This window comes from Hyla sarda, chromosome 7, assembly GCF_029499605.1.
Source record: "Hyla sarda isolate aHylSar1 chromosome 7, aHylSar1.hap1, whole genome shotgun sequence".
NCBI lineage: Eukaryota > Metazoa > Chordata > Amphibia > Anura > Hylidae > Hyla > Hyla sarda.
In genome coordinates this window covers 186,540,522-186,567,851 of record NC_079195.1, presented here as the reverse complement: position 1 = coordinate 186,567,851, position 27,330 = coordinate 186,540,522, and the positions used below count along the sequence as shown (strand labels likewise).

At 43.9% G+C, this 27,330-nt stretch overlaps 1 protein-coding gene across 2 annotated transcripts; it reads right to left on the bottom strand.

Moving 5' to 3' along the window:
* Positions 1-6,983: 6,983 nt before the first annotated feature.
* On the bottom strand, positions 6,984-26,559 carry LOC130282899 (protein kinase C delta type-like). 2 transcript variants are annotated; one of them, XM_056531844.1, is made up of 4 exons: positions 25,592-26,559; positions 19,061-19,198; positions 15,773-16,089; positions 6,984-8,420 (listed from the first exon to the last, which is right to left on the bottom strand). In XM_056531844.1, exons 1-4 carry the CDS (start codon positions 26,192-26,194, stop codon positions 7,862-7,864), a joined length of 1,617 nt encoding a protein of 538 aa, XP_056387819.1. In that variant the 5' UTR covers positions 26,195-26,559; the 3' UTR covers positions 6,984-7,861. The 2 variants fall into 2 exon arrangements, with proteins under 2 accessions (XP_056387819.1, XP_056387820.1); XM_056531845.1 differs by lacking the exon at positions 19,061-19,198 and having other exon boundaries at positions 25,592-26,556.
* Between the last annotated feature and the right edge of the window lie 771 nt (positions 26,560-27,330).

Below are 27,330 nucleotides of genomic sequence, written 5' to 3'. Positions count from 1 at the left end.
AACCGTACGGGATCATTAACATTTTATTTTAATAGTTCGGACATTTACGCACGCGGCGATACCGAATATGTCTATTAAAAAAAATTACGCTTTTTGGGGGTAAAATAGGAAAAAACGGACGTTTTACTTTTTTATTGGGGGAGGGGATTTTTCACTTTTTTTTTACTTTTACATTTTTTAACATTTTTTTTTACACTTGAAGAGTCCCCATAGGGGACTATTCATAGCAATACCATGATTGCTAATACTGATCTGTTCTATGTATAGGACATAGAACAGATCAGTGTTTTCGGTCATCTTCTGCTCTGGTCTGCTCGATCACAGACCAGAGCAGGAGACGCCGGGAGCCGCACGGAGGAAGGAGAGGGGACCTCCGTGCGGCGTTATGAATGATCGGATCCCCGCAGCAGCGCTGCGGGCGATCCGATCATTCATTCAAATCGCACACTGCCACAGATGCCGGGAGCTGTATTGATCCCGGCACCTGAGGGGTTAATGGCGGACGCCCGCGAGATCGCGGGCGTTGGCCATTGCCGGCGGGTCCCTGGCTGCGATCAGCAGCCGGGATCAGCCGCGCATGACACGGGCATTGCTCCGATGCCCGCGGTTATGTTTAGGACGTAAATGTACGTCCTGGTGCGTTAAGTACCACCGCACCAGGACGTACATTTACGTCCTGCGTCCTTAAGGGGTTAAAGGGGAACTCCGGTGAAAAACTTTTTTTTTTTTTATCAACTGGTGCCAGGAAGTTAAACAGATTTGTAAATTACTTCTATTAAAAAATCTTAATCCTTCCTGTACTTATTAGCTGCTGAAAAATTTTCATTAAAGTTGGATGGGAAAATGAAAAAAAAAAAATTTTCACTAAAATGCTGCTGTCACCCTAAATTTTTCTTTTTCACAAGGGAAAATAAAAAAAAGCCCCCCAAGAGTAAGAGCATACCCCATATGTGGATGTAAAGTGCTCTATGGGTGCACTTCAATGCTCAGAAGAGAAGGAGCGCCATTGGGATTTTGAAGAGAAAATGTATTCGGAATTGAAGGCCACTTGTATTTACAAAGCCCCCATGGTACCAGAACAATGGACCCCCCCCATATGTGACCCCATTTTGGAAACTACACCCCTCATGTAATGTAATAAGGGGTACAGTGAACATTTACGCCCCACAGTGATCCGTGAAAATGAAAAATTTAATTTTCCATTTGCACAGCCCACTGTTCCAAAGATCTGTCAAACGCCAGTGGGGTGTAAATGCTCACTGCACCACTTATTAAATTCTGTGAGGAGTGTAGTTTCCAAAATAGGGTCACATGTGGGGGGTCCACTGTTCTGGCACCACGGGGGGATTTGTAAATGCACATGGCCCCTGACTACCATTCCAAACGAATTCTCTTTCCAAAAGCTCAATGGTGCTCCTCCTCTTCTGAGCATTGTAGTTCGCCCGTAGTGCACTTCAGGTCCACTTATGGGGTATCTCCATACTCAAAGAGGGGGGGGGGAGAGGAGTGACTAAGACTTAACTTTTAATCAAGTAATCTTAAAAAAATATATAAATATATGTGAATGTACAGTGTGGGGTAGATCTGATAATATCTCCCCACCATAAGGACGCAATAATTACACACTGTTAAATGACCACGAGTGTTTAGTATTGTAATTTTAGCATCATCAGTTATTTCCCTTAATGTCCGACGCGTTTCGGTCACCATCCATGACCTCCTCAGGGACAGGAAGGGTGCTATTTAATATATCAGATGAGCCCTGCTTATAAGTGGTACAGTCATAAGCCACGTCTACATATAGCAGGGAACAAAACACTCATCACAAGCAGGCAGTGATACAGTACCGCCTCTTGATATTACTTAAAATTGATATCCAGAGTCATAAATAGACAGATAGCAGACCCTGGAGCGCCTTGAATATGGTCAATCCAGTTAGGCGTCTAGCGATAGTCTCCATGTGCATACCCACTTGGTTGCGTGGAGCCGTACAGTCCTGTCGGCTTCTACAGTGCACTGTATATATATATATATATTACCGCAAACATTGCTGAAATTTTTGACTGCTTTTTTTCCAGCAGTTTTTGCTTGAAAAATACCTGTTTTAACCCCTTAAAGGGGTACTCCGCCCCTAGACATCTTATCCCCTATCCAAAGGATAGGGGATAAGATGTCAGATCGCCGTGGTCTCGCTGCTGGGGACCCCCGGGATCACCGCTGCGGCACACCGATGTCATTACTGCACAGAGCGAGTTTGCTCTGTACGTGATGATGGGCAGTACAGGGGCCGGAGTATCTTTACGTCACGGCCCCGCCCCTCGTGACGTCACGGCCCGCCCCCCTCAATACGAGTCTATGGAAGGGGGCGTGGCGGTTGTCACGCCCCTGCCATAGACTTGTATTAAGGGGCGGGCCGTGATGTCTTGAGGGGCAGAGCCATGATGTCACACTGCTCCGTCCCCTGTATCGCCCGTCATTACGCACAGAGCGAACTCGCTCTGTGCAGTAATGACAGCCGGGTGCCGCAGCGGTGATCCCGGGGGTCCCCAGCAGCGGGCCCGCGACGATCTGACATCTTATCCCCTATCCTTTGGATAGGGGATAAGATGTCTAGGGGCGGAGTACCCCTTTAAGGGTGCAGGTTTTTTCCGTTTTTGCATTCTCATTTTTTCCTCATCACCTTCAAAAAATCATAACGCTTTAAATTTTGCACATAAAATTCAATATGATGGCTTATTTTATGCGCCACCAATTCTACTTTGCAGTGACATTCATCATTTACCAAACAATCCACGGCAAAATGGGAAAAAAATTCATTGTGCGACAAAATTGAAGAAAAAATTTAATTTTGTAGATTTTGGGGGCTTCCGTTTCTACGCAGTGCATTTTTTGGTAACAATAACGCCTTATCTCTATTCTGTAGGTCCATACGGTTAAAATGATACCCTACTTATATAGGTTCGATTTTGTTGTACTTCGGAAAAAAATCATAACTACATGCACGAAATGTGTATGTTAAAAATTCTCATCTTCTAACCCCTAGAACTTTTTACATTTTCCATGTATGGGCCAGTATGAAGTTTTTATCGGTACCATTTTTGTATTGATCAGACTTTTTGATCGCTTTATATAAATTTTTTCATGATATAAAAAGTGACCCAAAATACGCTATGTTGGACTTTGGAATGTTTTTGCGCGTACGCCATTGACCGTGTGGTTTAATTAATGATATATTTTTATAGTTCGGACATTTCCGCATGGGGACATTTCCGCATAGGGAGCTATAACACTGCACACACTGATCTCTTACCCTGATCCCTGCAAAGCCATAGCTTTGCATGGATCAGCGAGATAGGGTCTCGATTGCTCAAGCCTGTAGCTCAGGCTTGGAGCAATCAAATGCCGATCGGACGTGACGGAGCAAGGTAAGGGGGTCTACGCTCGCGTCCTAGCTGATCGGGACATAGTGATTTTATCGCTATGTCCCGATCAGCCCGACTGAGCTGCTGGGAAGCGTTTACTTTCGTTTTCAGATGCGGCAATCAACTTTGATCGCCGCGTCTGAAGGGTTAATAGCGCGTGGCACAGCGATCGGTGCTGCATGCATTATCCCAGGGACCCGGTTATGGTTAGCAGCCGGGACCGATTCGATGTGATGCACCATTTTAAACACCGGGACCGTGCGTAGGGCGTACAGGTACGCCCTTCGTCCTGAGTGAGTTACACTGACTGATACTGACCTGAACAAAGTGCCAAAAAATTACCATACACAAAACGTTTTACTATTAAAAGAGATTTCTGGTGAAAGTTGAAGGGGTACTCCCGTGGAAAACTTTTTTTTTTTTTTTTTAAATCAACTGGTGCCAGAAAGTTAAACATATTTGTAGATTACTTCTATTTAAAAATCTTAATCCTTCCAGTACTTTTTAGGGGCTATATACTACAGAGGAAATGCTTTTCTTTTTGCATTTCTCTGATGTCACGAACACAGTGCTCTCTGCTGACCTCTGCTGTCCATTTTTGGAACTGTCCAGAGCAGGAGAAAATCCACATAGCAAACATATGCTGCTCTGGACAGTTCCTAAAATGGACAGCAGATGTCAGCAGAGAGCACTGTGGTCGTGACATCAGAGAAATACAAAAAGAAAAGCATTTCCTCTGTAGTATATAGCCATAAAATGTATTGGAAGGGTTAAGATTTTTTAATAGAAGTAATTTACAAATCTGTTTAACTTTCTGGCACCAGTTGATTTAAAAAAAAAAGTTTTCCACGGGAGTACCCCTTTAACTTATCCTCTATTCACAGGATATGGGATAATTAGCTGATCGCAGGGGGTTCAACTGCTGGGTCCAGCCCCACACCCACGACCACCGGGACAGGACCCGGCACTCAGTGAGGAGTGCGTGATGCAGCCGGCACTCATTCTATTCATTTTTATGGGAGCGACAAAAAGACATCATCGGCGCTCCCATAGAAATAAATGGAGCGCATGCCATCAACGCGTAGACGATACATCCTCCTCACTGAGAGTGACGGGGTCCCGTCCTGGAAAACGTGTGGGGCCCCAGAGGTCAGACCCTGCGATCAGCTACTTATCCCCTATCCTGTGAATAGAGGATAAGTTAATTTTTGCCTGAGTACTCATTGGTGCCTGTACTGTGGAGGGGAGAAGACGCAGGCCCTGCAGCTGAGGAGATCGCTGTGTGGTATATCAGGTGAGCATCTTTTTTATTTTTTTTAACCCTGCCTATACCTATAGGGAACGGGGGGGGGGGGGGTGCTCTGCATATACTTATAGGGAAGGGGGGATGCTCTGCATATACTTATAGGGAAGGGGGGAGGGGGTGCTCTGCATTTACTTATAGGGAAGGGGGGAGAGAGGGGTGCTCTGCATATACTTATAGGGAAGGGGGGAGAGGGGGGGTGCTCTGCATATACTTATAGGGAAGGGGGGAGAGGGGGGTGCTCTGCATATACTTATAGGGAAGGGGGGAGAGGGGGGTTCTCTGCATATACTTATAGGGAAGGAAGGGAGAGGGTGGGTGATGCTCTGCATATACCTATAGTGAAGGGGGGGAGAGGGGGGTGCTCTGCATATACCTATAGGGAAGGGAGGGAGAGGGGGGCAGCTCTGCATATACCTATGGGAAAGGGAGGGAGAGGGGTGGGTGTAGCTCTGCATATACCTATGGGGAAGGGTGGGGTGTAGCTCTGCATATACCTATGGAAAGGAGGGTGGGGTGTAGCTCTGCATATACCTATGGGAAAGAGGGTGGGGTGTAGCTCTGCATTTACCTATGGGAAAGAGGGGGTGTAGCTCGGTATATACCTATGGGGAAGGGGGGTGTAGCTCCACATATACATATGGGAAAGAGGGGGGGGTAGCTCTTCATATACCTATGGGAAAGAGGGGGGGTAACCCTGCATATACCTATGGGAAAGAGGGGGGGTGTAACTCTGCATATACTATGGTAAAAAGGGGGGGTAGCTCTGCATATACCTATGGGAAAGAGGGGGTGGGGGTGTATCTCTGCATATACCTATGGGAAAGAGGGGGGGTGTAACTCTGCATATACCTATGGGAAAGAGGGGGGTGTAGCAAAGCTCTGCATATACCTATGGGAAAGAGAGGGGGGTGTAACTCTGCATATACCTATGGGAAAGATGGGGGGGTGTAACTCTGCATATACCTATGGGAAAGAGGGGGTTACCTGGCTACCTACCTACCTGCCCATTTACTGTGCAGGACACGAAGGAGGGCATTATTACAGTTTGTGGGCCTATAGATGGGAAGATTGTGTAGAGGAGGGGAGGGGACTGAAAAAATGAGTCTGACATGTTTTTCCTGCAGATGTTAAGAGATTCACATGGCGGTCTTATCCGGACGGAGAAGAAGAGGAAAGAGGACGCCGCTGATCAGAAAAGACGTAATTGTGAGTCCCAAAATGTAACTGTAATCACTTATACGGTATACATATCCTGTGTACAGATGATATCTACCGCCATATGGTCCTGTATATAATCACTTATATTGCATACAGATCCTGTATAGTATACTGGTCTGTATATAGTGGTTTTATTCAGTACAGTATGGCGGTATTATCCAGTTATTGTGTAGTGGTATATATTTCTCCTTGTATACCAGTATTATTGGTCATGGAAATTTACCTATGTTAAAGTGTTTCTTACATATATAAATTTAATTTATTGTGTGTGGGATTTGGGTGGAATAGTAGCGTGGCAGAAGATTGACGAGCTGCAGAGCCTAGCAGGGGCCCTTGCCTTTTTTTTGGTCCAGGGGCCCCGAGTGTTGTCAGTCCGCCCCTGGGGGAGGGGAGGGGGTGTAATTAAGGGGGGTGCGTGTGTGTGTGGGGGGGGGGGTGAAACAAAGGGTCCGCCCCGGGTGCCAAATGCTCTAGGTACGCCCCTGCCTCCATCTATACCCGGTTAATAGGGGAAGATAATTTTTTTTTAAATTTTGGGCGCCTTGGGGAGAATTTATCAAGCATCGGGTGTCAGTTCTTAGGCACTTTTTGCACAATTTTTTTCTGTCTTTGACTTTGTAGACATATTTATCCAGCATATTGTGCCATTTTTTTCTTTTTGCTATTTTACACCATCAGTTATACATGTTTGGCCTAACAAAAGGAGACATGGTTTAAGTGCCATGGTTTTTTAAACTCTTTTATTCTATTCAACAAAAAGTTGTCAAATGTTTGCACTACCCAATTCCATTAAATATGTTCAAAAGTATCAAACATTCTGCAACAATATGATACAATATGATTTAGTGCAAATGAAGCTTTGTACCACCTCTTTGAAAAGACCATTCCCATAGTGGTCTTGTTTTTAGGACACCACTGCAATAGAAGACCAGGAGAAATTTGGGTGGTCTTCTCAAAGAGGTTTCACTGTATTTATTAGAACAATACATGATCAAACAATGGAAATAAAGACACAGACACAATGATGTAAAGGGGGAAAAGGACATTTTATTTCGTTTATATAGTTACAGGAAGGGGATACTGGGATTCTGCAAATTTTAGAAATGTGTGTTATGTTTTATTTTGCTATGTGTAATGTATAAATGTAAAAGCAAAGCTTTTTTATATACTGTGTTGATCCAAAGGAAGGCGAAAACCCCCTTGAGGAAAGAGCCAATTATCCTTATGTAAGGGGGGAAAATTCCTTCCTGACCCCAAATATGGCAATCGGAACAAGTCCCAGGATCAAAAGCCAGTACATGACCTATCTAGTATGGTAAACTATTATGTATTTTTTTTATATATATACATATATAATACTTTTTTTTATTATTATTATTCATTTATTTTTTGTACATTATGTTATGTTACCTATTTATGGCTGGAATGATCCCAAGGAAGGCAAAAACCCCCTTAAAGAATGAGCCAATTGTCCTCAAAGGAGAAAAATTCCTTCCTGACCCCAAATATGGCGATCGGAACAAGTCCCAGGATCAAAGCCGATATCTACCGCTATCTGTTGTGTGTGTCTGTGTGTATGTGTCTATACTATCTATGTATGTACCTGTGTGTATATTTCTATCTACCTGTATGTGTGTGTGATCCTAATGTGTGTGTGATCCTAATGTATGTGTGATGATGTGTGATACTTACCAGGTCTGTGCTGAGGTGTTACAAGCACAGGCCGCTCCTGGGGTACAGAGGGTCTTCAGAGGCTGTGGAGGATGTGGAGCTAAGATCCAGGGTAACAACTTGATGGAAATCTGCAGCATTCAGATGGTATAGAGAGGATGTTATAGACAAGCCGAGGTCTAATACAGCAGCAGAGGCACGGGTCAGGGGGCACAGAGCTCTGGGCCATGGCCATGGGCTGATGTTAACAGGCCCAGCTTGGAGCAATGAAAGAGAATCCTTCCAAGGGGTGAAGGGCTGTCTCTTCCTCTGGCCACGGCAGGTCTCCCTTCTTCAGAGCTGGCTTGAATGGTGTAAATGGCGGCTGTGCTCTCTTCTGCTCCAGTTCCTCCCAGTTGATGGTGGTGAAGAATGGATGGTCTCTGATGTTCCTGTTCACACCCAGCCGCTTCTCAGGATTCTTACGCAGCAGTTTCTTGATCAGATGTTTCAGGTCAGCAGGGAGCCAAGATGGAATATTAGGCTTCTCTCTGGTGATGGAATCGTGAGCCATTTCTCTGTTGCAGCCAAAGTAAAATGGGGAACGTCCTGCTGACATCCGGGATACAACAATCCCCAGGCTCCACCAGTCAACTGCTGCATAGTACATCTTCCTCTGGAGCACCTCTGGGGCCATGTATGGTAACGTGCCCGTCACTCCTTTGATCTTGTTGGAAGAGGTGACGCCATCTTGGGCAACTCCGAGGTCTATGATGCGGATGTTTCCATCTCTATCCAGCATGATGTTATCTGGCTTGATATCTCTGCAATGAAAGAAGAAAAAAGAGTTATAAATAAAAGACAATGGTAATGTGGTGCCACAGGGGTGCAAGGAATTCTTATCAGCTTCTCCGGGGCCAGACAATGGGAGTAAGAAACACACTGACGTCGGGTTACGGATAACTGTCTTTTACTGAGCAGGTGTAGATGGTACAACACACAGTATGAAGAGTACAAGGGATGCAGTGTAACCCTTGGGAGCCCTGTTGCCTTGCTAGGACTTATGGTGCTTTTCATCCACTTGAATAATACTGACTAGAGATTATAGACTGAAAGGTTTCCCACTCTGGCTAGGGTTCTGACAAGGTCCAAGTACTATCACTGCCAGAGCTTGACTCACCACTTTACGGGGGAACACTTGCAGAATGGTGGGGCTGACTCCGCTGTATGGGGGAACACTTGCGGAATGGTGGGGCTGACTCCTCTGTACGGGGAACCCTTGCAGATTGGCGGGGCTGACTCCGCTGTATGGGGGAACACTTGCAGAATGGTGGGGCTGACTCCGCTGTATGGGGAACCCTTGCAGATTGGCAGGGCTGACTCCGCTGTATGGGGGAAAACTTGCAGAATGGTGGGGCTGACTCTGCTGTACAGGGGAACACTTGCAGAATGGCGGGGCTTCCGCTGTATGGGGGAACACTTGCAGAATGGTGGGGCTGACTCTGCTGTATGGGGGAACACTTGCAGAATGGCGGGGCTTCTGCTGTACGGGGGAACACTTGCAGAATGGTGGGGCTGACTCTGCTGTATGGGGGAACACTTGCAGAATGGCGGGGCTGACTCTGCTGTATGGGGGAACACTTGCAGAATGGCGGGACTGACTCTGTTGTATGGGGGAACACTTGCAGAATGGCGGGGCTGACTCTGCTGTATGGGGAAACTTTGCAGAATGGTGGGGCTGACTTTAGAAGATATTTTCTTAGGCTTCCCTCAGGATTTCTCCACACACGACTTCCTCCTCCTTTCCACACAGTTCTCAGCTTGAGCTCTGCAGCTAGACTGGGGCGACTCCTCCCCCCCAACACCATATACAAGAGAATTTAGGGGTTCCCACTGGGCAGGCAGGGTCACCTGATTATCACTGCTCCTCTCTCTCTTAACCACTTAAGGACTCAGGGTTTTTCAGTTTTTGCACTTTTGTTTTTTCCTCCTTACCTTTTAAAAATCATAACCCTTTAAATTTTCCACCTAAGAATCCATATTATGGCTTATTTTTTGCGTCACCAATTCTACTTTGCAGTGACATCAGTCATTTTACCCAAAGATGCACGGCGAAACGGAAAAATAAAATCGAAGAAAAAACGCCATTTTGTAACTTTGGGGGGCTTCCGTTTCTACGCAGTGCATATTTCGGTAAAAATTACACCTTATCATTATTCTGTAGGTCCATACGGTTAAAATGATACCCTAATTACATAGGTTTGATTTTGTCGCACTTCTGGAAAAAATCATAACTACATGAAGGAAAATTTATACGTTTAAAAATGTCATCTTCTGACCCCTATAACTTTTTTTATTTTTCCACGTACAGGGCGGTATGAGGACTTATTTTTTGCGCCGTGATCTGAAGTTTTTATCGGTATGATTTTTGTTTTGATCTGACTTTATGATCAATTTTTATTCATTTTTGAATGGTATAAAAAGTGACCAAAATACGCTTTTTTGGACTTTGGAATTTTTTTGCGCGCACGCCATTGACCGTGCGGTTTAATTAATGATATATTTTTATAGTTCGGACATTTATGCACGCGGCGATTTCACATATGTTTATTAATTTTGTTTTTACACTGTTTTATTTTTTTTATGGGAAAAGGGGGGTGATTCAAACTTTTATTAGGGAAGGGGTTAAATGACCTTTATTAACACTTTTTTTTTACATTTTTTTTGCAGTGTTATAGGTCCCATAGGGACCTATAACACTGCACACACTGATCTTCTACACAGATCACAGGCGTGTATTAACACGCCTGTGATCAGTGTTATCGGCGCTTGACTGCTCCTGCCTGGATCTCAGGCACGGAGCAGTCATTCGCCGATCGGACACCGAGGAGGCAGGTAAGGGCCCTCCCGATGTCCGGTCAGCTGTTCGAGACGCCGCGATTTCACCGCGGCGGTCCCGAACAGCCTGACTGAGCAGCCGGGTCACTTTCAGTTTCGCTTTAGAAGCGGCGGTCAGCTTTGACCGCCGCTTCTAAAGGGTTAATACCACACATCGCCGCGATCGGCGATGTTTGGTATTAGCCGCGGATCCCGGCCGTTGATGAGCGCCGGGACCGACGCGATATGATGCGGGATCGCGGCGCGATCCCGCTTCATATCGCGGGAGCCGGCGCAGGACGTAAATATACGTCCTGCGTCGTTAAGGGGTTAAGGACCGAGGTCATTTTGGCCTTAAGGACCAGAGCATTTTTTGCAAATCTGGCCACTGTCACTTTAAGCATTAATAACTCTGGGATTCTTTTACTTATGAATTTGATTCCGAGTTTATTTTTTCATGACATATTCTACTTTATCTTAGTTGTAAATTTTTGTCAATGCTTGCATCATTTCTTGGTTAAAAATTGCTAAATTTTATGAAAAATTAACAAATTTAGCATTTTTCTGAATTTGAAACTCTATTGGATATTCCAAATAAATTGTATATTGATTCACATATACAATATGTCTACTTTATATTTGCATCATAAAGTTGACAGGTTTTTACTTTTGGAAGACATCAGAGGGCTTCAAAGTTCAGCAGCAATTTTCCTATTTTTCACAAAATTTTCAAAATCAGAATTTTTCAGGGAACAGTTCTGTTTCGAAGTGTATTTGAGGGGTGTTCATATTAGAAATATCCCATAAATGACCCTATTATAAAAACTGCACCCTTCAAAGTATTCAAAATGACATTCAAAAGGTTTGTTAACTCTTTAGGTATTTCACAGGAATAATTAGCAACAAGAAATAGCAGCGTTGTAGTATAATGTACATTGAAACTACTGGTGTATAAACCATATCTAAAACTCGCTGCGGGTCTATAAACCAATGCTACAGTATAGCTCTGAAAATAAATTTTATATACTTATAGAGAAACACTAGAGCCATGACTACTGATAAAACTAAAATAATTTGATTAATACTCTTTAAAATCACAAATATGACTACTAAATATTAACATTATACAAGGTCAATGATTGTAAACAGATAACCAATCCGAAAAGAAGGTGGTGAGACAGGTATGATTAGTATAATCAAGCTCATATGAAGTATATAAACAGTGAGATCTACAGCAGCAGTAATGGGTGTCCAATAATAATGTCCAATAGGACAAGAAAAGGGGTATATAACCTTTACTAATATAATGTCCAGCTACCCACTTAGGATAGCTGGAATGGACACTAACAGTGCATGAAAGTAATAACACTAACAAAGCTGGTACTCACTTACCCATAATGGAGACCTGTCACCACCGCCCCAACGTACGTTTCGTCAGCCTGGACTTTCTCAAGGGAATAGCAGCAAAGTGAAGGAGAACATTCTAAATCTCTATTTTTTACACTAACACATTCCTGTAGACCCAGTATTTGCATTTTTATAAAGGCTAGAAGGAGAAAATGCCACCCAAAATGTGTAACCCAATTTCTCTCAAGTAAGGAAATACCTCATATGTGTATGTCAAGTGTTCTGTAGGTGCACTAGAGGGCTCAGAAGGGAAGGAGCGACAATAGGATTTAGAAGAGTGAATTTTGCTGCAATGGTTTTTAGGGGGCATGTCGCATTTAAGAAGCCCCTATGGTTCCATAACAGCAAAAAACAAAACAAAAAAAACACATAGCTTACTATTTTGGAATCTACACCCCTCAAGTGGTACAGTGAGCTTTAACACCCCACAGGTGTTTGACGACTTTCTGTTAAAGTTGTATGTGTAAATGAATTTTTTTCCCCACTAAAATAATGGTTTTCCCCCCATATTTTACATTTTTACAAGGGGTAATAGGAAAAATGACACCCAAAATTTGTAACCCCATCTCTTCTGAGTATGGTAATACCCCATGTGTGGACGTCAAACGCTCTGTGTGCGAACTACAATGCTCAGAGGAGAAGGAGTCACATTTAGCTTTTGGAAAGCAAATTTTGATGAAATGGTTTTTGGGGGGCATGTCCCATTTAGGAAGCCCCTTTGGTGCAAGGACAGCAAAAAAAAAAAACACATGGCATACCATTTTGGAAACTACATCCCTCAAGGAACGTAACAAGGGGTACAGTGAGCCTTAACACCCCACAGGTGTTTGAATACTTTTCGTTAAACTCGGATGTGTAAATGAAAAACATTTTTTTTTCACTAAAATGCAGTTTTTTTCCCCCAAATTCAATATTTTTACAAGAGGTTATAGGAAAAAATGCCCCCCAAAATTTGTAACCTCGTGTGGAAATACCCCATATATGGACGTAAAGTGCTCTGCAGGCGAACTACAATGCTCAGAAAAAAAAAGCTTTTGTGGAGAGAATTTGATTGGAATGGAAGTCGGGTGCCATGTGCGTTTACAAAGCTCCCATGGTGCCAGAACAGCAGAAACCCCCCCACACGTGACCTCATTTTGGAAACTAAACCCCTAACCAAATGTAATAAGGGGTGCAGTGAGCATTTATACCCCACTGGTGTTTGACAGACTTTTGGAACAGTGGGCTGTGCAAATGAAAAATCTAATTTTTCATTTTCATGGATGACTGTACACAAAATAGGTCAAACGCCTGTGGGGTGTAAATGTTCACAGCACCCATTATTACATTACGTGAGGGGTGTAATCTTCAAAATGGGGTCAAATGTGGGGGGAGGGGTCCACTGTTCTGGCACCATGGGGGCTTTGTAAACGCACATGGCCTTCAATTCCAGCCAAATTCTTTCTACAAAATCCCAATGGTGCTCCTTCTCTTCTGAGCATTGTAGTTAGCCTGCAGAGCACTTTACGTCCACTTATAGGGCATTTATATAAAAATTTTGGGGGGCTTTTTTACTATTACACCTTGAGAAAATGAAAAATTTGGGATAACACCAGCATTTTAGTAAAAAAACACACATTTTTCATTTTCAATGAAAATTCTTCAAACAGGTGTGGGGTGTTAAGGCTCACTATGGGGTCACATGTAGGTTTTTTTTTTTTTTTATGTCAGAACCGCTGTAACGATCAGCCACCCCTGTGCAAATCACCTCAAATGTACATGGTGCTCTCATTCCTGAGCCCTGTTGTGCGCACGCAGAGCATTTTACTCCCACATATGGGGTATTTCCGTACTCAGGAAAAATTGCATTAAAAACTTTGGGGTCTTTTTTTCCTTTTACCTTTTGTGAAAATAAAAAAAAGTATGGGGCAACACCAGCATGTTAGTGTAACATTTTTTTTTTTTTTTTTACAATAACATGCTGGAGTAGACCCCAACTTTACCTTTTCATAGGGGGTAAAAGGAGAAAAAGCCCCCCGAAAAATTGTTAGACAATTTCTCCCGATTACGGAAATACCCCATATGTGGCCCTAAACGGTTACCTTGAAATACGACAGTGCTCCGAAGTGAGAGAGTGCCATGCCTATCTGAGGCCTAAATTAAGGATTTGTATAGGGGTGGACATAGGGGTATTCTAAGGCAGTGTTTCCCAAACAGGGTGTCTCCAGCTGTTGCAAAACTCCCAGCATGCCTGGATAGTCAATGGCTGTCCCGCAATACTGGGAGTTGTTGTTTTGCAACAGCTGGAGGCTCAGTTTTGAAAACAGTGCCATACCTGATGTTTTTCATTTCTATTGGGGAGGGGCGAGGGGGGGGGGGGGGGGGGACAGTGTAAGGGGGTGTATATGTAGTGTTTTACTCTTTATTTTGTGTTAGTGTAGTGTAGTGTTTTTAGGGTACATTTGCACGGGCGAGTTTACATAGAGTTTTGAGCTACAGCGTAAAATTAGCTGCATTTCAAACTTGCAGCGAGAAACTCACTGTAAATCCCCCTGTGGGGAAGGCAAAACTACAACTCCCAGCATACCCTTTGGCTGTCCGTGCATGGGGGTTGTAGTTATGCAACAGCTGGAGGTACACTGGTTGCAAAACACTAAGAGTTTGTTACTTAACTCAGTGTTTCCCAACCCGTGTGCCTCCAGCTGTTGCAAAACTACAACTCCCAGCATGTATGGTTTTTCAGTGCATTCTGGGAGTTATAGTTTTGCAACAGCTGGAGGCACAAAGGTTGGGAAACACTGAGTTAGGAAACAGACAATGTTTCCCAACCAGTGTGCCTCCAGTTGTTGCAAAACTACAACTCCCAGCATGCACGGACAGCCAAAGGGCATGCTGGGTGTTGTAGTTTTGCAACATCTGGAGGAGAACAGTTTGGAGACCACTGTGTAGTGGTGTCCAAACTGTAGCCCTCCAGATTTTGCAAAATGACAACTCTCAGCATGCCCAGGCATGCTGGGAGTTGTAGTTCAGCAACATCTGAAGGGCCAGATGTTACAGAACTACAACTCCCAGCATGCCTGGACTGTCTGGGCATGCTGGGAGTTGTAGTTTTGCAACATCTGGAAGAGCACAGATTGATCCAAACTGCGGCCCTCCAGATGTTGCAAAACTACAACACCCAGCATGCCCAGACAGCCAAAAGGCATGCTGGGTGTTGTAGTTTTCTAAACTACCAGAAGCAGCAGTGAAGAGCTTCACTGCTGCCTCTGATGCAGATGCCGCCCGCCGCCTCCTCCACTTACCTGCCGCCAACCCGTGTGCCTCCAGCTGCTGAGAGCCTGCCGCCGGTCCCCACTGCCGCGCCGGTACTTGATAAGTGCTGCTGTCTCCACAGCAGCTCTCAGCATCTTCTTCCCCTGCTCTGCTCAGACTTCTAGTGGCGGGCAGAGCAGGGGAAATGAACTTTACCCCCAGTCAGCTCATTCACTGTGATTAGTCCACAGGGACCAATCACAGTGATCGCTGACCAGGACCATCGACAGCTGGTCCTGGAGGGTGTTGCAGAGGTTGTCCCCTGCTTGAAACAGCGGGACTTCTGCCAGTTAACCCGTGCGATGCTGCGCATCGCGGGGTTAACTGAATGACGTCTATAGACGTGATTCTGCGGGAAGGGGTTAAAGATACAGTACATACATTACATAATACACAGTGAAAAATTAATGCCCAAGGAGATCCGCAGCCCACAGGACAGCTTTTGGTGCTGGGACATCACAGGAAATCTTTAAAGATCGACAATGGTGAAGGGGTCATGAACTGTACCACCACAAAGCCTAACAAAATTCAGGATTCTGGGAGAGTTGGGTGCATTATTTACAACACGACAAGGAGACAGGTGTGGGGAAGTTAGACTTACCGGTGGACGATGTTATGCCCGTGAAGGAACTGGAGGCCGCATGCAATCTCTGCTGTGTAGAATCTTACGTTGTCGGTGTTCAGACAGCTGCACATTCTGAGTAAAGCCTCCAGGCTGCCGCCGGACAGGTACTCGGTGATGAAGAATGCATGGTCCTGAGACTGCTGTGCAGCATACAGGTGACACAGGAACGGGCAGTCTCGGGCCAGCATGAGGATCCGTCTCTCTCTCTGCAGGGTCGCTGCATTGTCCCCTGTCTTGGTGATTCCCTTGATGGCCACGTAGTTGTTTCGGCCGGGGACTGATGCCAGGCCCACCTGAAAGAAAGCAAAGGGAGCAATAGTAAATAGTGGAAGACTATGGGAAATATTTCCTTTTGACAATATCCCATAGGTATAACTAGAGCCAACTTGTTATAACTAGGTATAACTAGAGGTATAGCTAGAGCCAACCAGTTAGGGACTGTGGGGTGATGGTCATTGTTATTTCCATGCCATGGTACATATGAGATGTAATAGGGATGTAGTTGAAAAAAAAAATAAAAGGCCCAAAAAAACACCCATTCTACTGCACAGCGTGGGCAAATGTTAGCTGCAAGTCAATAAGGAACTACAAAATGCCATATCCACTTTTTTTGTTTTTCTAATTGGTGTTTTTTTTATCCTTTTGGCGTTTTTTTCAGCTTTTTTCGGCTCATTGGGTGATTCCTAGAAGTGACCTTATGAGACTATGGCGTTTTTTTGGGAAAATCGCTGTGTTTTTCTCCATAGTGTGGGAGTGAAAAAACACAAAAAAAAGCCATGTGAGTTTTAACATTGTTTTTGCAGGCGTGTTTTTTTTTTTTATTTTAATTTTTTACTTTAGCTATTCCATTTTAACATTAAAATAAATAAATATATATATACTAGCTGAGTACCCAGCATTGCCCAGTTTTTCCTTCCTAATCCTTGTTGGGGAGGAAAATAAACAAAGGAGGAAGCTTTTGACTTCATATCCCGTCCTCATATATTGATGCCATATCCCGACCTCCTATCCCGACCTCCTATCCCGACCTCCTATCCCGACCTCCTATCCCGACCTCCTATCCCGTCCTCCTATCCCTTCCTCATAACCCGACCTGTAATGGGCATCTATCACATCCTTGTAATGGGCATCTATCATATCCTTTTAATGGGCATCTATCACATCCTTGTAATGGGCATCTATCACATCCTTGTAATGGGCATCTATCACATCCTTGTAATGGGCATCTATCACATCCTTGTAATGGGCATCTATCACATCCTTGTAATGGGCATCTATCATATCCTTTTAATGGGCATCTATCACATCCTTGTAATGGGCATCTATCACATCCTTGTAATGGGCATCTATCACATCCTTGTCATGGGCATCTATCATATCCTTGTAATGGGCATCTATCACATCCTTGTAATGGGCATCTATCATATCCTTGTAATGGGCATCTATCACATCCTTGTAATGGGCATCTGTCACTTCCTTGTAATGGGCATCTATCATATCCTTTTAATGGGCATCTATCACATCTTTTATACATGTTAAACTGGCAACACATTGCAGTAGGGGTTAAAAAGCTTATTCCACTCATATGTTTCTGTGTATATTTCATTGTTTTATAGCCAATAGAGAATAAATTCTTTATAATGTGCCCGAGTATCAGAGGGCCGCCAACACCTTTCTCTGCTGACCTCCCATTGACTGACACAGCGGCACACACAGAGGAGCGCAGTAACAGCGAGCTCTTTGCCTCTAGCTATTACAGAGCACCAGTGGTGTTGCTAAGGTTAATGTCACCCGTTGTGGTAGAAAATGGTGTCACCCTATAATGCCCCCCTAAGTAATTTTTTTAGCCTGTTGTGATGCCAAGTAAGGGGCAATTGCTCAATAAGTTTGTACCATGTGATACTATAGCTCGCAGTAAAATCTTAGCAGTAATAAGGTTATGCTGGGAGTTGTTGTTTCACTCATGATCACTGCAGAACTTACAAGTGACTACAGCTATGATGGAATACAATTGGCCAGATGACAGCTTCTCTGTAGCAGGGGCGTGTGACAGGTCAGGCACGGAGGGCCCGGCCACCGTAGGTCTTGCTGCTTCTCGGGGAGCATGCAAGCTGAAGGTCTGTATGTATTATATAGAGAGCTCCAGCTTGCATTCTCCCTGATCTTCTAAGAGCCAGTGCAGGAGAATAGCAAGGGGGGACATAAGGCCTAGGGGCATGTAGGACGGAGGCAGGGTGCCACCACATATCTTTATTCCGTGCAGGAACTCCTCCCCTTCACCGATAGGAGCATGCTTAAAGAGACACTGTCATGTTGAAAAACTTTTTATATTTTGCAGTACTACTGATAAGATGACTTTTTTAAATACACATTTATAAAAAAAAAATTTTTTACTAAAAAAGGAAAAATGAAAATAGCCGCCACTAGGGGTCATCAGTCTTTACGCAGACAGACTACTCTGTATTTTGCAGCATACTGGATACAGGCCATAAAGTGTGTTGGTATCCAGTATAGGAGATCACCACTGCAGCCTTCAGCTATTCCTAAACTACAACTACCATGATGGGAGTTGTAGTTTTGCAACAGCTGGAGTTACAATCTTTGTAAAACTCTGTGTTAGAGCTGGGTATTCTCCAGCTGTGTGTCTCCATCTCTTGCAAAACTACAGACAAAGGATGCGTGGGCATGCTGGGAGTTGTAGTTTTGCAACAGCTAAAGGCAACACTGTTCTAACACATTGCTTTACAAACACTGCAGCTCAAGCTATTGCAAAACTACAACTCCCAGCATGCTTGAACAGCCAAAGCTTTCTCTGACTCCTGAATGACAAAGAAGCTGAACAGACATTCAGGAGTCTGTTAAAGCTGAATGACACACATTTTCTATCTGTTCCTAGTAAAGCTGGATTAGCATCCATCTTTACTAATGACAGATATAAAATGTATGCATAAAAACTACTGTGCTTTTATCACTAAAATCCTTGCACTAATTTAGAAAGATCTGCAGACTGCCAGGCTGCTCCCAGACTCAGTGAGGGAAAGAGATGGACACGCCCCCTCCGCAAGGCAAGAAGACAAAGCAAGTGACCAAGATATAAATGCTATTTGTTAGGGATATACAGGTCCTAGACACATAAAAATTTATATGTACAGGATCAGGATTAGGTACTGAGCAAGATATCACTTTTCTTTCTTTTGGCTCTATAACAGGTACCAGATTCACGTTCACAGAGGAAGAAGACAGAGACAAGGTGTGTGTACTCACTTTTTTGCTGTTAATAAAATGTGCTTGACTGCTCTGATCCTTTCCTCCGCTCCTGTGCCTGGACTGTCGGGTAGCGTTCCCCTCCACAGACATGGACAGCAATAGAAGTATCCGGCACCACGGTAGCAGGTAAAAAAACTTCAAGCTTTATTCAGATAAATACAGGCACAGCATGGTAGACACTATTTTTTTGTTACACCATATCTCGTCCTCCTGTTACTGCCAAAGCTGTACTTACTTTTCTACTATTACATCATGTCGCATCCTCAAGTTGCCTCCAGAGCTGCAACCACTATTCTGCTGTTACATCATGTCTTAAGCTCCTTTCACCTCTAGAGCTGCAGCCACTATTCCGCTCTCACATCATGTCTTATACTCCAGTCAACTCCAGAGTTGCAGTCAGTATTCTGCTGTTATATTTTGACTTATCCTCCAGTCACCTTCAGAGCTGCTGTCACTATTCTGCTGTCACATCATGTCTTATCCTCCTGTCACTTCCAGAGCTGCAGTTACTTTTCTGCTGTTAGAATATGTCTTATACTGTAGACACCTCCAGAGCTGCATTGGCTGAGTGTGATAGGAGTGTGGTAGCTGTAATCACACTCCTATAACTCTCAGGCAGGGGGGCAGCGGGGGAGTGGTCCACCCCAGGTTAGAGGGGGGGGGGGGGGAGGGTTGTGCCATCTCTCAATTCATACTTTTTAACTTACTGGGGGGGGGGGGGGGGGGCAATAGAGGAATCCTGTCTCTCTAGTGCCAAATACCTGGCGGTGCTGACTCAACCTACAGAAACACCAGCCAGTAATGGCCGACAATGGAGATCACTTTGATGCTGGTCATTTAACCCCTTTAATGGGTTATCCACCATAAGGTGATTTCAGTACATACCTGGCAGACATTAATGGACATGCTTAGGAAGGATCTGCGCTTGTCTTGGGGCTAAATGGCGTGAGATTACCATAACGCTGTGGCTAGCTTTTTGTGAACTAGTATTTCCTTTTTTAGTTTACTTCTTTGCATACAAATCCCATAATTCAATTTTCCTCCCTCCCACACATCAGTCACACTCCCATTGAAACCTAAATGAGCATAATTCATTCAAAAGACCTGTGGTTTTCAATCAGGGTGCCTACAGCTGTTGCAATAGTTGCAGATTGATCTCTCTACCACCAAGCGATCGCTCCACCCATTGAAGCAGACAGGCTCCCTGTCATCAGCTGACTAGTAAGTCAGGGCTCGGCCGCATTGCAACCTGGGAAAAATCTGAGACAACAGTAATTTTGTATGCTGTTAAATGTAAATATTGGGATGAAAATCACATAAGAATTGTGAGAAAACCATCACACACAGGTACAGACACTATATTATTAACTACACTAACTTTACAGCCTCTGTAGCATAGTCAAATGTCATATAAAAAATAATTTCTGGAATACCCCTTTAGAGACACAGCTAATTTTGGCCTTGAGGACACAACAAATTTTAGTTTACACATTTTTTAGTTTACGCCTTTCAAGAGCCATAATTCTTTTATTTTTCCATCCACAGACCCATATGTTTGTTTTTTCACAACAAAATGTACTTTATAAAGACACCTTAAATTTGAATTTAATATTGAAAAGAAAATAAATTAAAGAAAATCACAATTTAGCAAATTTTTGGGGGTTTTGTTTTTAAGCAATGCATTTTACAGTGAAATTGACATGTTTTCTTAAAGGGGTACTCCCATGGAATTTTTTATTTTTTTTTTTTAAATCAACTGGTGCCAGAAAGTTAAACAGATTTGTAAATTACTTCTATTAAAAAATCTTAATCCTTTCAGTATATATTAGCTGCTGAATACTACAGAGGAAATGGTTTTCTTTTTGGAACACAGAGCTCTCTGCTGACATCGTGACCACACTGCTCTCTGCTCATGTGTTGCTCTGGACAGTTCCTAAAATGGACAGAGATGTCAGCAGAGAGCACTGTGGTCATGATGTCAGCAGAGAGCTCTGTGTTCCAAAAAGAAAACCATTTCCTCTGTAGTTTACAAACCCTAAAAAGTACTGGAAAGATTAAGATTTTTTAAAAGAAGTAATTTATAAATCTGTTTAACTTTCTGGTACCAGTTGATTTAAAAAAAAAAGTTTTGCACAGGAGTACCCCTTTAATTATGTGGATGAATACAATTAAAATGATACTCATGTTTGCATTCTTTTCTATTACTGCACTTCTTTTAAAAAAGGCAAAGTATGTTTAAAATTTCCCTATTCTGACCTCCTATAACTTTCTTATTTTTCTGCATACAGTGCTGTATGAGAATTTTTTGCACCATTATCTGTAGTTTTTAATAAAGGGGTACTCCCATGGAAAACTTTTTTTTTATAAATCCATCCACTGGTTCCAGAAAGTTAAACAGATTTGTAAATTACTTCTATTAAAAAATCTTAATCCTTTCAGTAATTTTTAGGGGCTGTATGCTACAGAGGAAATGCTTTTCTATTTGGATTTCTCTTCTGTCATAACCAAAGTGCTCTCTGCTGACCTCTGCTGTCCATTTTTGGAACTGTTCAGAGAACAAATCCCCATTGGAAACATATGCTGCTCTGGACAGTTTCTAAAATGGACAGCAGAGGTCAGCAGAGAACACTGTAGTCATGACATCAGAGAAATCCAAAAAGAAAACCATTTCCTCTGTAGTATACAGCCCCTAAAAAGTACTGGAAGGATTAAGATTTTTTAATAGAAGTAATTTACAAATCTGTTTAATTTCTGGCACTAGTTGATTTAAAAAAAAAAAAGGAAGTTTTCCACGGGAGTACCACTGTAACATAACTTTTGCTTATATATGACTTTTTCATCACTTTTATTCCATTGTTTCTGAGATATGATGTGACCAAAAATCTGCAATTATTTCACTTTGGTTCACATTCCTGATATTGCATTGTCAATGATGTGAATGCAAAAAAAAAATTGCCAATTGTTGTCACATCAACACATAAGTAGTAATCAAACAATCAATACAATGCACAAGTGGTACCGGCAAAAACTACAGATCACAGTGTCTGTATGTATGGGTATATAGTATATAAAAAATATATTGCAGCTCTCCATATAATAGTTAAATCACTGCCACATTTCTGCTTCTTGTTGAAGCTTTTTTCAAGCATGTTCACACACATCACTAAGGGTCTATATTTACCCAGACACGTAATTACCAAATAAAGTAATATCAAGTATAACAAGTATAACGTGCATATTCATCATAAATGTATAAAGACAATTCATCATGGTGACATTATATGTTCAACACATGAGAAATACATATATGTTCAGTCAAGTGTCAGTGCAAAAAATAGATAAATGGCTTAAAAAAAGATTATTACAGTTATAACATTTACAGTATCTGACATAAGTGAGTACAACCTTCACATGTTTTTAAATATTTTATTTTATCTTTTCATGTGACAACACAGAAGAAATGAAACTCTTCTACAATGTAAAGTGTAACAGTGTTTAATATTGTGTCCCCCCTCCCCCACCCAAATAACTCATCATAAAGCCATTAATATCTTAACCTTGGCAAAAAAAAGTGAGTACAACCCTAAGTAGAAATGTTCAAATTGGGCCCAATAAGTAATTGGGACTCATTAGTGTTACATGCAGGGCCGCCATCAGGGGGGTACAGCCGGTACTCCCGTAAGGGGCCGGACCCGAGGGGGGCCGGGCCCAACATTTTTTATAGTTTTTACTCCTAGTCAGTCAGTCAGTCAGTCACTCACTGACCGCTGGGGGCCTGCCATTTTCCACTGACTGACTGACCGTACTCTGTACAATCAGTCAGTCAGTTACCCTCTTTCCCGGGCCCTGTCCCTGCCGCACATACCTCGGAGGCCACTGCCACTTAAAAAAAAAAAAAAAAAAAAAAATGCAGTGGCCGTCGGGAGGTACTAGCGCAACGATCGTACCGCGCGTAGGCACGTTCGGTGCGCTATGACGCGGCAAGCCGGACCGGAAGTCAGAGGAAAGCCGCGCCCCGAAGAAGAACTGGAGCGGAGGAGCTGCCTGGAAGACAGGTGGCTGACATCGGGCCAGGAAGGTAACCACAGCAGGCTGCCTTCAATGCTCCGACCACTGCTCCTCCAGTCTGGGGGCTTCTCCAGTCTGGTCAGAGCACAGACATACTGCCTCCAGCCATTTACCGTGAATGTCTGTAGGCAGTATGTCTGTGGGGGTACATGGGGCCTATAACTACTTGTTGGGGCACAAAGGGGGGCCTATAGCAACTGTGGGGGCTGAAAGGGGGGCCTATATTTAACTGAGGGTGCTGAAAGGGGGGGGCTATATTTAACTGAGGGGGCTTAAAGGGGGGCCTATATTTAACTGAGGGGGCTGAAAGGGGGGCCTATATTTAACTGTGGGAGCTGAAAGGGGGGCCTATATTTAACTGGGGGCTGAAAGGGGGGGGCCTATATTTAACTGGGGACTGAAAGGGGGGCCTGTATTTAACTGAGGGGGCTGAAAGGGTGCAACTATATTTAACTGGGGGCTGAAAGGGGGGGCCTATATTTAACTGGGGGCTGAAAGGGGGGCCTATATTTAACTGGGGGCTGAAAGGGGGGGCCTATATTTAACTGTGGGGCCTGAAAAGGGGCCTATATTTAACTGTGGGGGCTGAAAGGGGGGGCCTATATTTAACTGTGGGGGCTGAAAGGGGGGCCTATATTTAACTGGGGTCTGAAAGGGGGGCCTATATTTAACTGTGGGGGCTGAAAGGCGGGGGCCTATAGTTAACTGGGGGCTGAAAGGGGGGCCTATAATTAACTGGGGGCTGAAAGGGGGGCCTATATTTAACTGGGGGCTGAAAGGGGGGCCTATACTTAGCTGTGGGGCTGAAAGGGGGGGGGGCTATATTTAAATGGGGGCTGAAAGGGGGGGAGGCCTATATTTAACTGTGGGGCTGAAAGGGGGGGGGGCAATATTTAACTGAGGGGGCTGAAAGGGGGGCTATATTTAACTGGGGGCTGAAAGGGGGGCCCATATTTAACTGTGGGGCCTGAAAAGGGGCCTATATTTAACTGTGGGGGCTGAAAGGGGGGCCTATATTTAATGGTGGGGGCTGAAAGGGGGGCCTATAATTAACTGGGGGCTGAAAGGGGGGCCTATATTTAACTGGGGGCTGAAAGGGGGGCCTATACTTAGCTGTGGGGCTGAAAGGGGGGGCTATATTTAAATGGGGGCTGGAAGGGGGGGGGCTATATTTAACTGTGGGGCTGAAAGGGGGGCCTATATTTAACTGTGGGGGCTGAAAGGTGGGGCTATATTTAACTGTGGGGGCTAAAAGGGGGGCCTATATTTAACTGTGGGGGCTGAAAGGGGGGTCTATATTTAACTGTGGGGGCTGAAAGGGGGGGCCTATATTTAACTGTGGGGGCTGAAAGGGGGGGTCTATATTTAACTGTGGGGGCTGAAAGGGGGGGTCTATATTTAACTGTGGGGGCTGAAAGGGGGGGCCTATATTTAATTGAGGGTGCTGAAAGGGTGGGCCTATAACTAACTGTGGGAGCTGAAAGGTGGGGCTTATAACTGTGGGAGCTCAAAGGGGGGCCTATTATTACACACAGGGGCACAAAAGGGGTCTACAATCATGTATATTGGAGGCACGTGGGACCTACAATTATATATGGAGCACAGGGGCCTACAACTATATATGGGGGCACAAAATTGGCCTATAACTATATATGGAGCAAAGATGGGTGTACAACTATATATGGAGGCACAGAGGAGGTGTACAACTATATATATATATATATATATATATATATATATATTTATGTGTGTATATATATATATGGGGGCAGAGAGGGGGTCTACAACTATATAGAGGTGGACATTGTGCTGGAGAAAGTACACAGAAAATTTCACAGTATTCAGAATAGGGTATATTAGATTACAGCAGAGTGTGGCGCAGTAAAATTACTTTGCAGCACTGTGTATTACTGCACTACAATCTTCTATAAAGTAATTAGAAATATATCATTAGGAAAAAAAATGGGTTGGGGGTTGGCCCTGGGGCGGACTCGGGGTCAACACACTGGGGGGGGGGGGGGCCTGGAATTAAGCTGCGTAATGGGCCCCAAAATTTCTGATGGCAGCCCTGGTTACATGTCTCAGGTGTGAATGGGGAGCAATGTCCTAAATCGCTCTCACACTCTAATACTGGTCACTGGAAGTTCAACATGGCCCCACATTGTTGCTCTACATTAAGATGGCCTACGCTATAAGAAGATTGCCAAGACTCTGACACTAAGCTGCAGCATGGTGCGTAGGATCAAACAGCTGTGTATAACAACTGCCTAAATCTACTGAAATGGGATATAAATAGGGACATAAATATTTCTGGAGGTCTCTAGTGCTGCAGATATGTTATATATATTAGTGAAGATGGGGCTGGTTATTTTTTAGACTTACAATTAGCTGCAGAATATCAATGGGAAAAACCACATTGACTGTCCATTTAACAAAAAAAAAAAACATAAATAAACTTACCACTCCAAAGCTGCCCCTACCCAATACCTGATGGACAGTGAGGTGATAGATGTTAAATTTGGGGTAGGAGCTTGATGTTCCGGGGTCCTGGCTGGTGCCTGGTCTTGGCTCCTCATCCTCCAATAATCTGGCATCTTCTCCTCTCCTCTTCTCCACATCCTCGCTTTCCTCTTCTCTCTTCCTCTTCTTCACCTCCTCGCTCACCTCTTCCTCCTTCCTCTTCTCTCCTGTCTTCTCCACCTCCTCGCTTTCCTCTTCTCTCTTCCTCTTCTTCACCTCCTCGCTCACATCTTCCTCCTTCCTCTTCTCTCTGCTCTCCTTCACCTCCTCGCTTTCCTCTTCTCTCTTCCTCTTCTTCACCTCCTCGCTCACCTCTTCCTCCTTCCTCTTCTTTCCGCTCTCCTTCACCTCCTCGCTTTCCTCTTCCCTCTTCCTCTTTCCTCCGCTCTCCTCTTCCCTCTTCTCTCCTCTCTCCTTCTCGCCATCTCCTCTTCTTCCAGTAGCCGCCATCTTTGGGATCCTGTAGACGTCCGTCCGCTCGGTCCAACTGACAGTTGTGGGTAAACAACAACAACAGCCGTTGTCCAGGTGACGTGATGTCATCAAAACATCAGGTGGCACCTGCTACCAGTGGTCCAGGGACCTGTGGATCCATATACACTGTGATATAGGCATCATGGGTGATAGCCTAGGGTCCAGAAGAATGGAGATATTCATGGCTGGTTCTTGTAGTGCTTTATTATTAGTAGATGGGGCAGGTGATGTGACTTTTATGTGTTGTATAGGTTGGCAGTGGTGCCCATAAACTCTGCTGGAAGGTTAGAATAAGGAGGCTGGAATAAACCAGACCATGTACTTGCTGCTAATGGCAGAAATAATAAAGCCTTGTAATGGCCTGTAATGTTCTGCTACATTCAATAAGTGTCATCACTCAGATACATTAGATTATGTCCATAGGAGGAGATTTATCAAAACCTGTCCAGAGGAAAAGTTGACCAGTTGCCCATAGCAACCAATCACATTGCTTCTTACATTTTTTTAAATGGCCTATGAAAAGGAAAATAAGCCATCTGATTGGTTGCTATGGTCAACTGGTCAACTTTTCCTCTGCACAGGTTTTGCTAAATCCAAAAAGCAGTATATAGGACATCATACGGCTTCACCACCACTGGGACCTTATTTTTAAGCCGAGCACCATAAATATTTTTTATCATAGAAATTTGTGGGTGTCCAGTCTTAGTTATGGGAGAATGAGATGTTCTATATAAGATGTAGACAGATTTACAATTGACTTTGCTGAACAATCATCTTCACTAGGTCTCATATAATGAATGCAGAATTCAAACCAGAGAGAGATTATAGCGAGGGCAAAAATGGGTCCTTTCTAAGGTCCTCCACCACCCAGGTTCACCAATGTTTCCCCAAGAAAGCGTTAGTGTTTGGAAAGTGTTCCTCCAACATTATCTAAGGTTTACTATGTGGTTTACACAGGAGAATCTTACTGTCAGCGGAGGATCTTACTGACACAGAGAAGGCTTTTCTGACAGGGAGAGGATCTTACTGACACAGAGAAAGTCTTACTGACAGGGAGAGGATCTTACTGACACAGAGAAGGCTTTTCTGACAGGGAGAGGATCTTACTGACACAGAGAAAGTCTTACTGACAGGTGGAGGATCTTACTGACACAGAGAAGGCTTTTCTGACAGTGAGAGGATCTTACTGACACAGAGAAAGTCTT

Coding starts and splice junctions, on each gene's coding strand:
- LOC130282899 (XM_056531844.1), bottom strand. CDS start 26,194: ATGACATCACGTCACCTGGACAACGGCTGTTGTTGTTGTTTACCCACA. Junction 16,090..19,060: donor ATTTTATTAACAGCAAAAAA/GTGAGTACACAC, acceptor GCTTTCTTTCAG/GTGGGCCTGGCATCAGTCCC. Junction 8,421..15,772: donor GGGCATAACATCGTCCACCG/GTAAGTCTAACT, acceptor CTTTCATTGCAG/AGATATCAAGCCAGATAACA.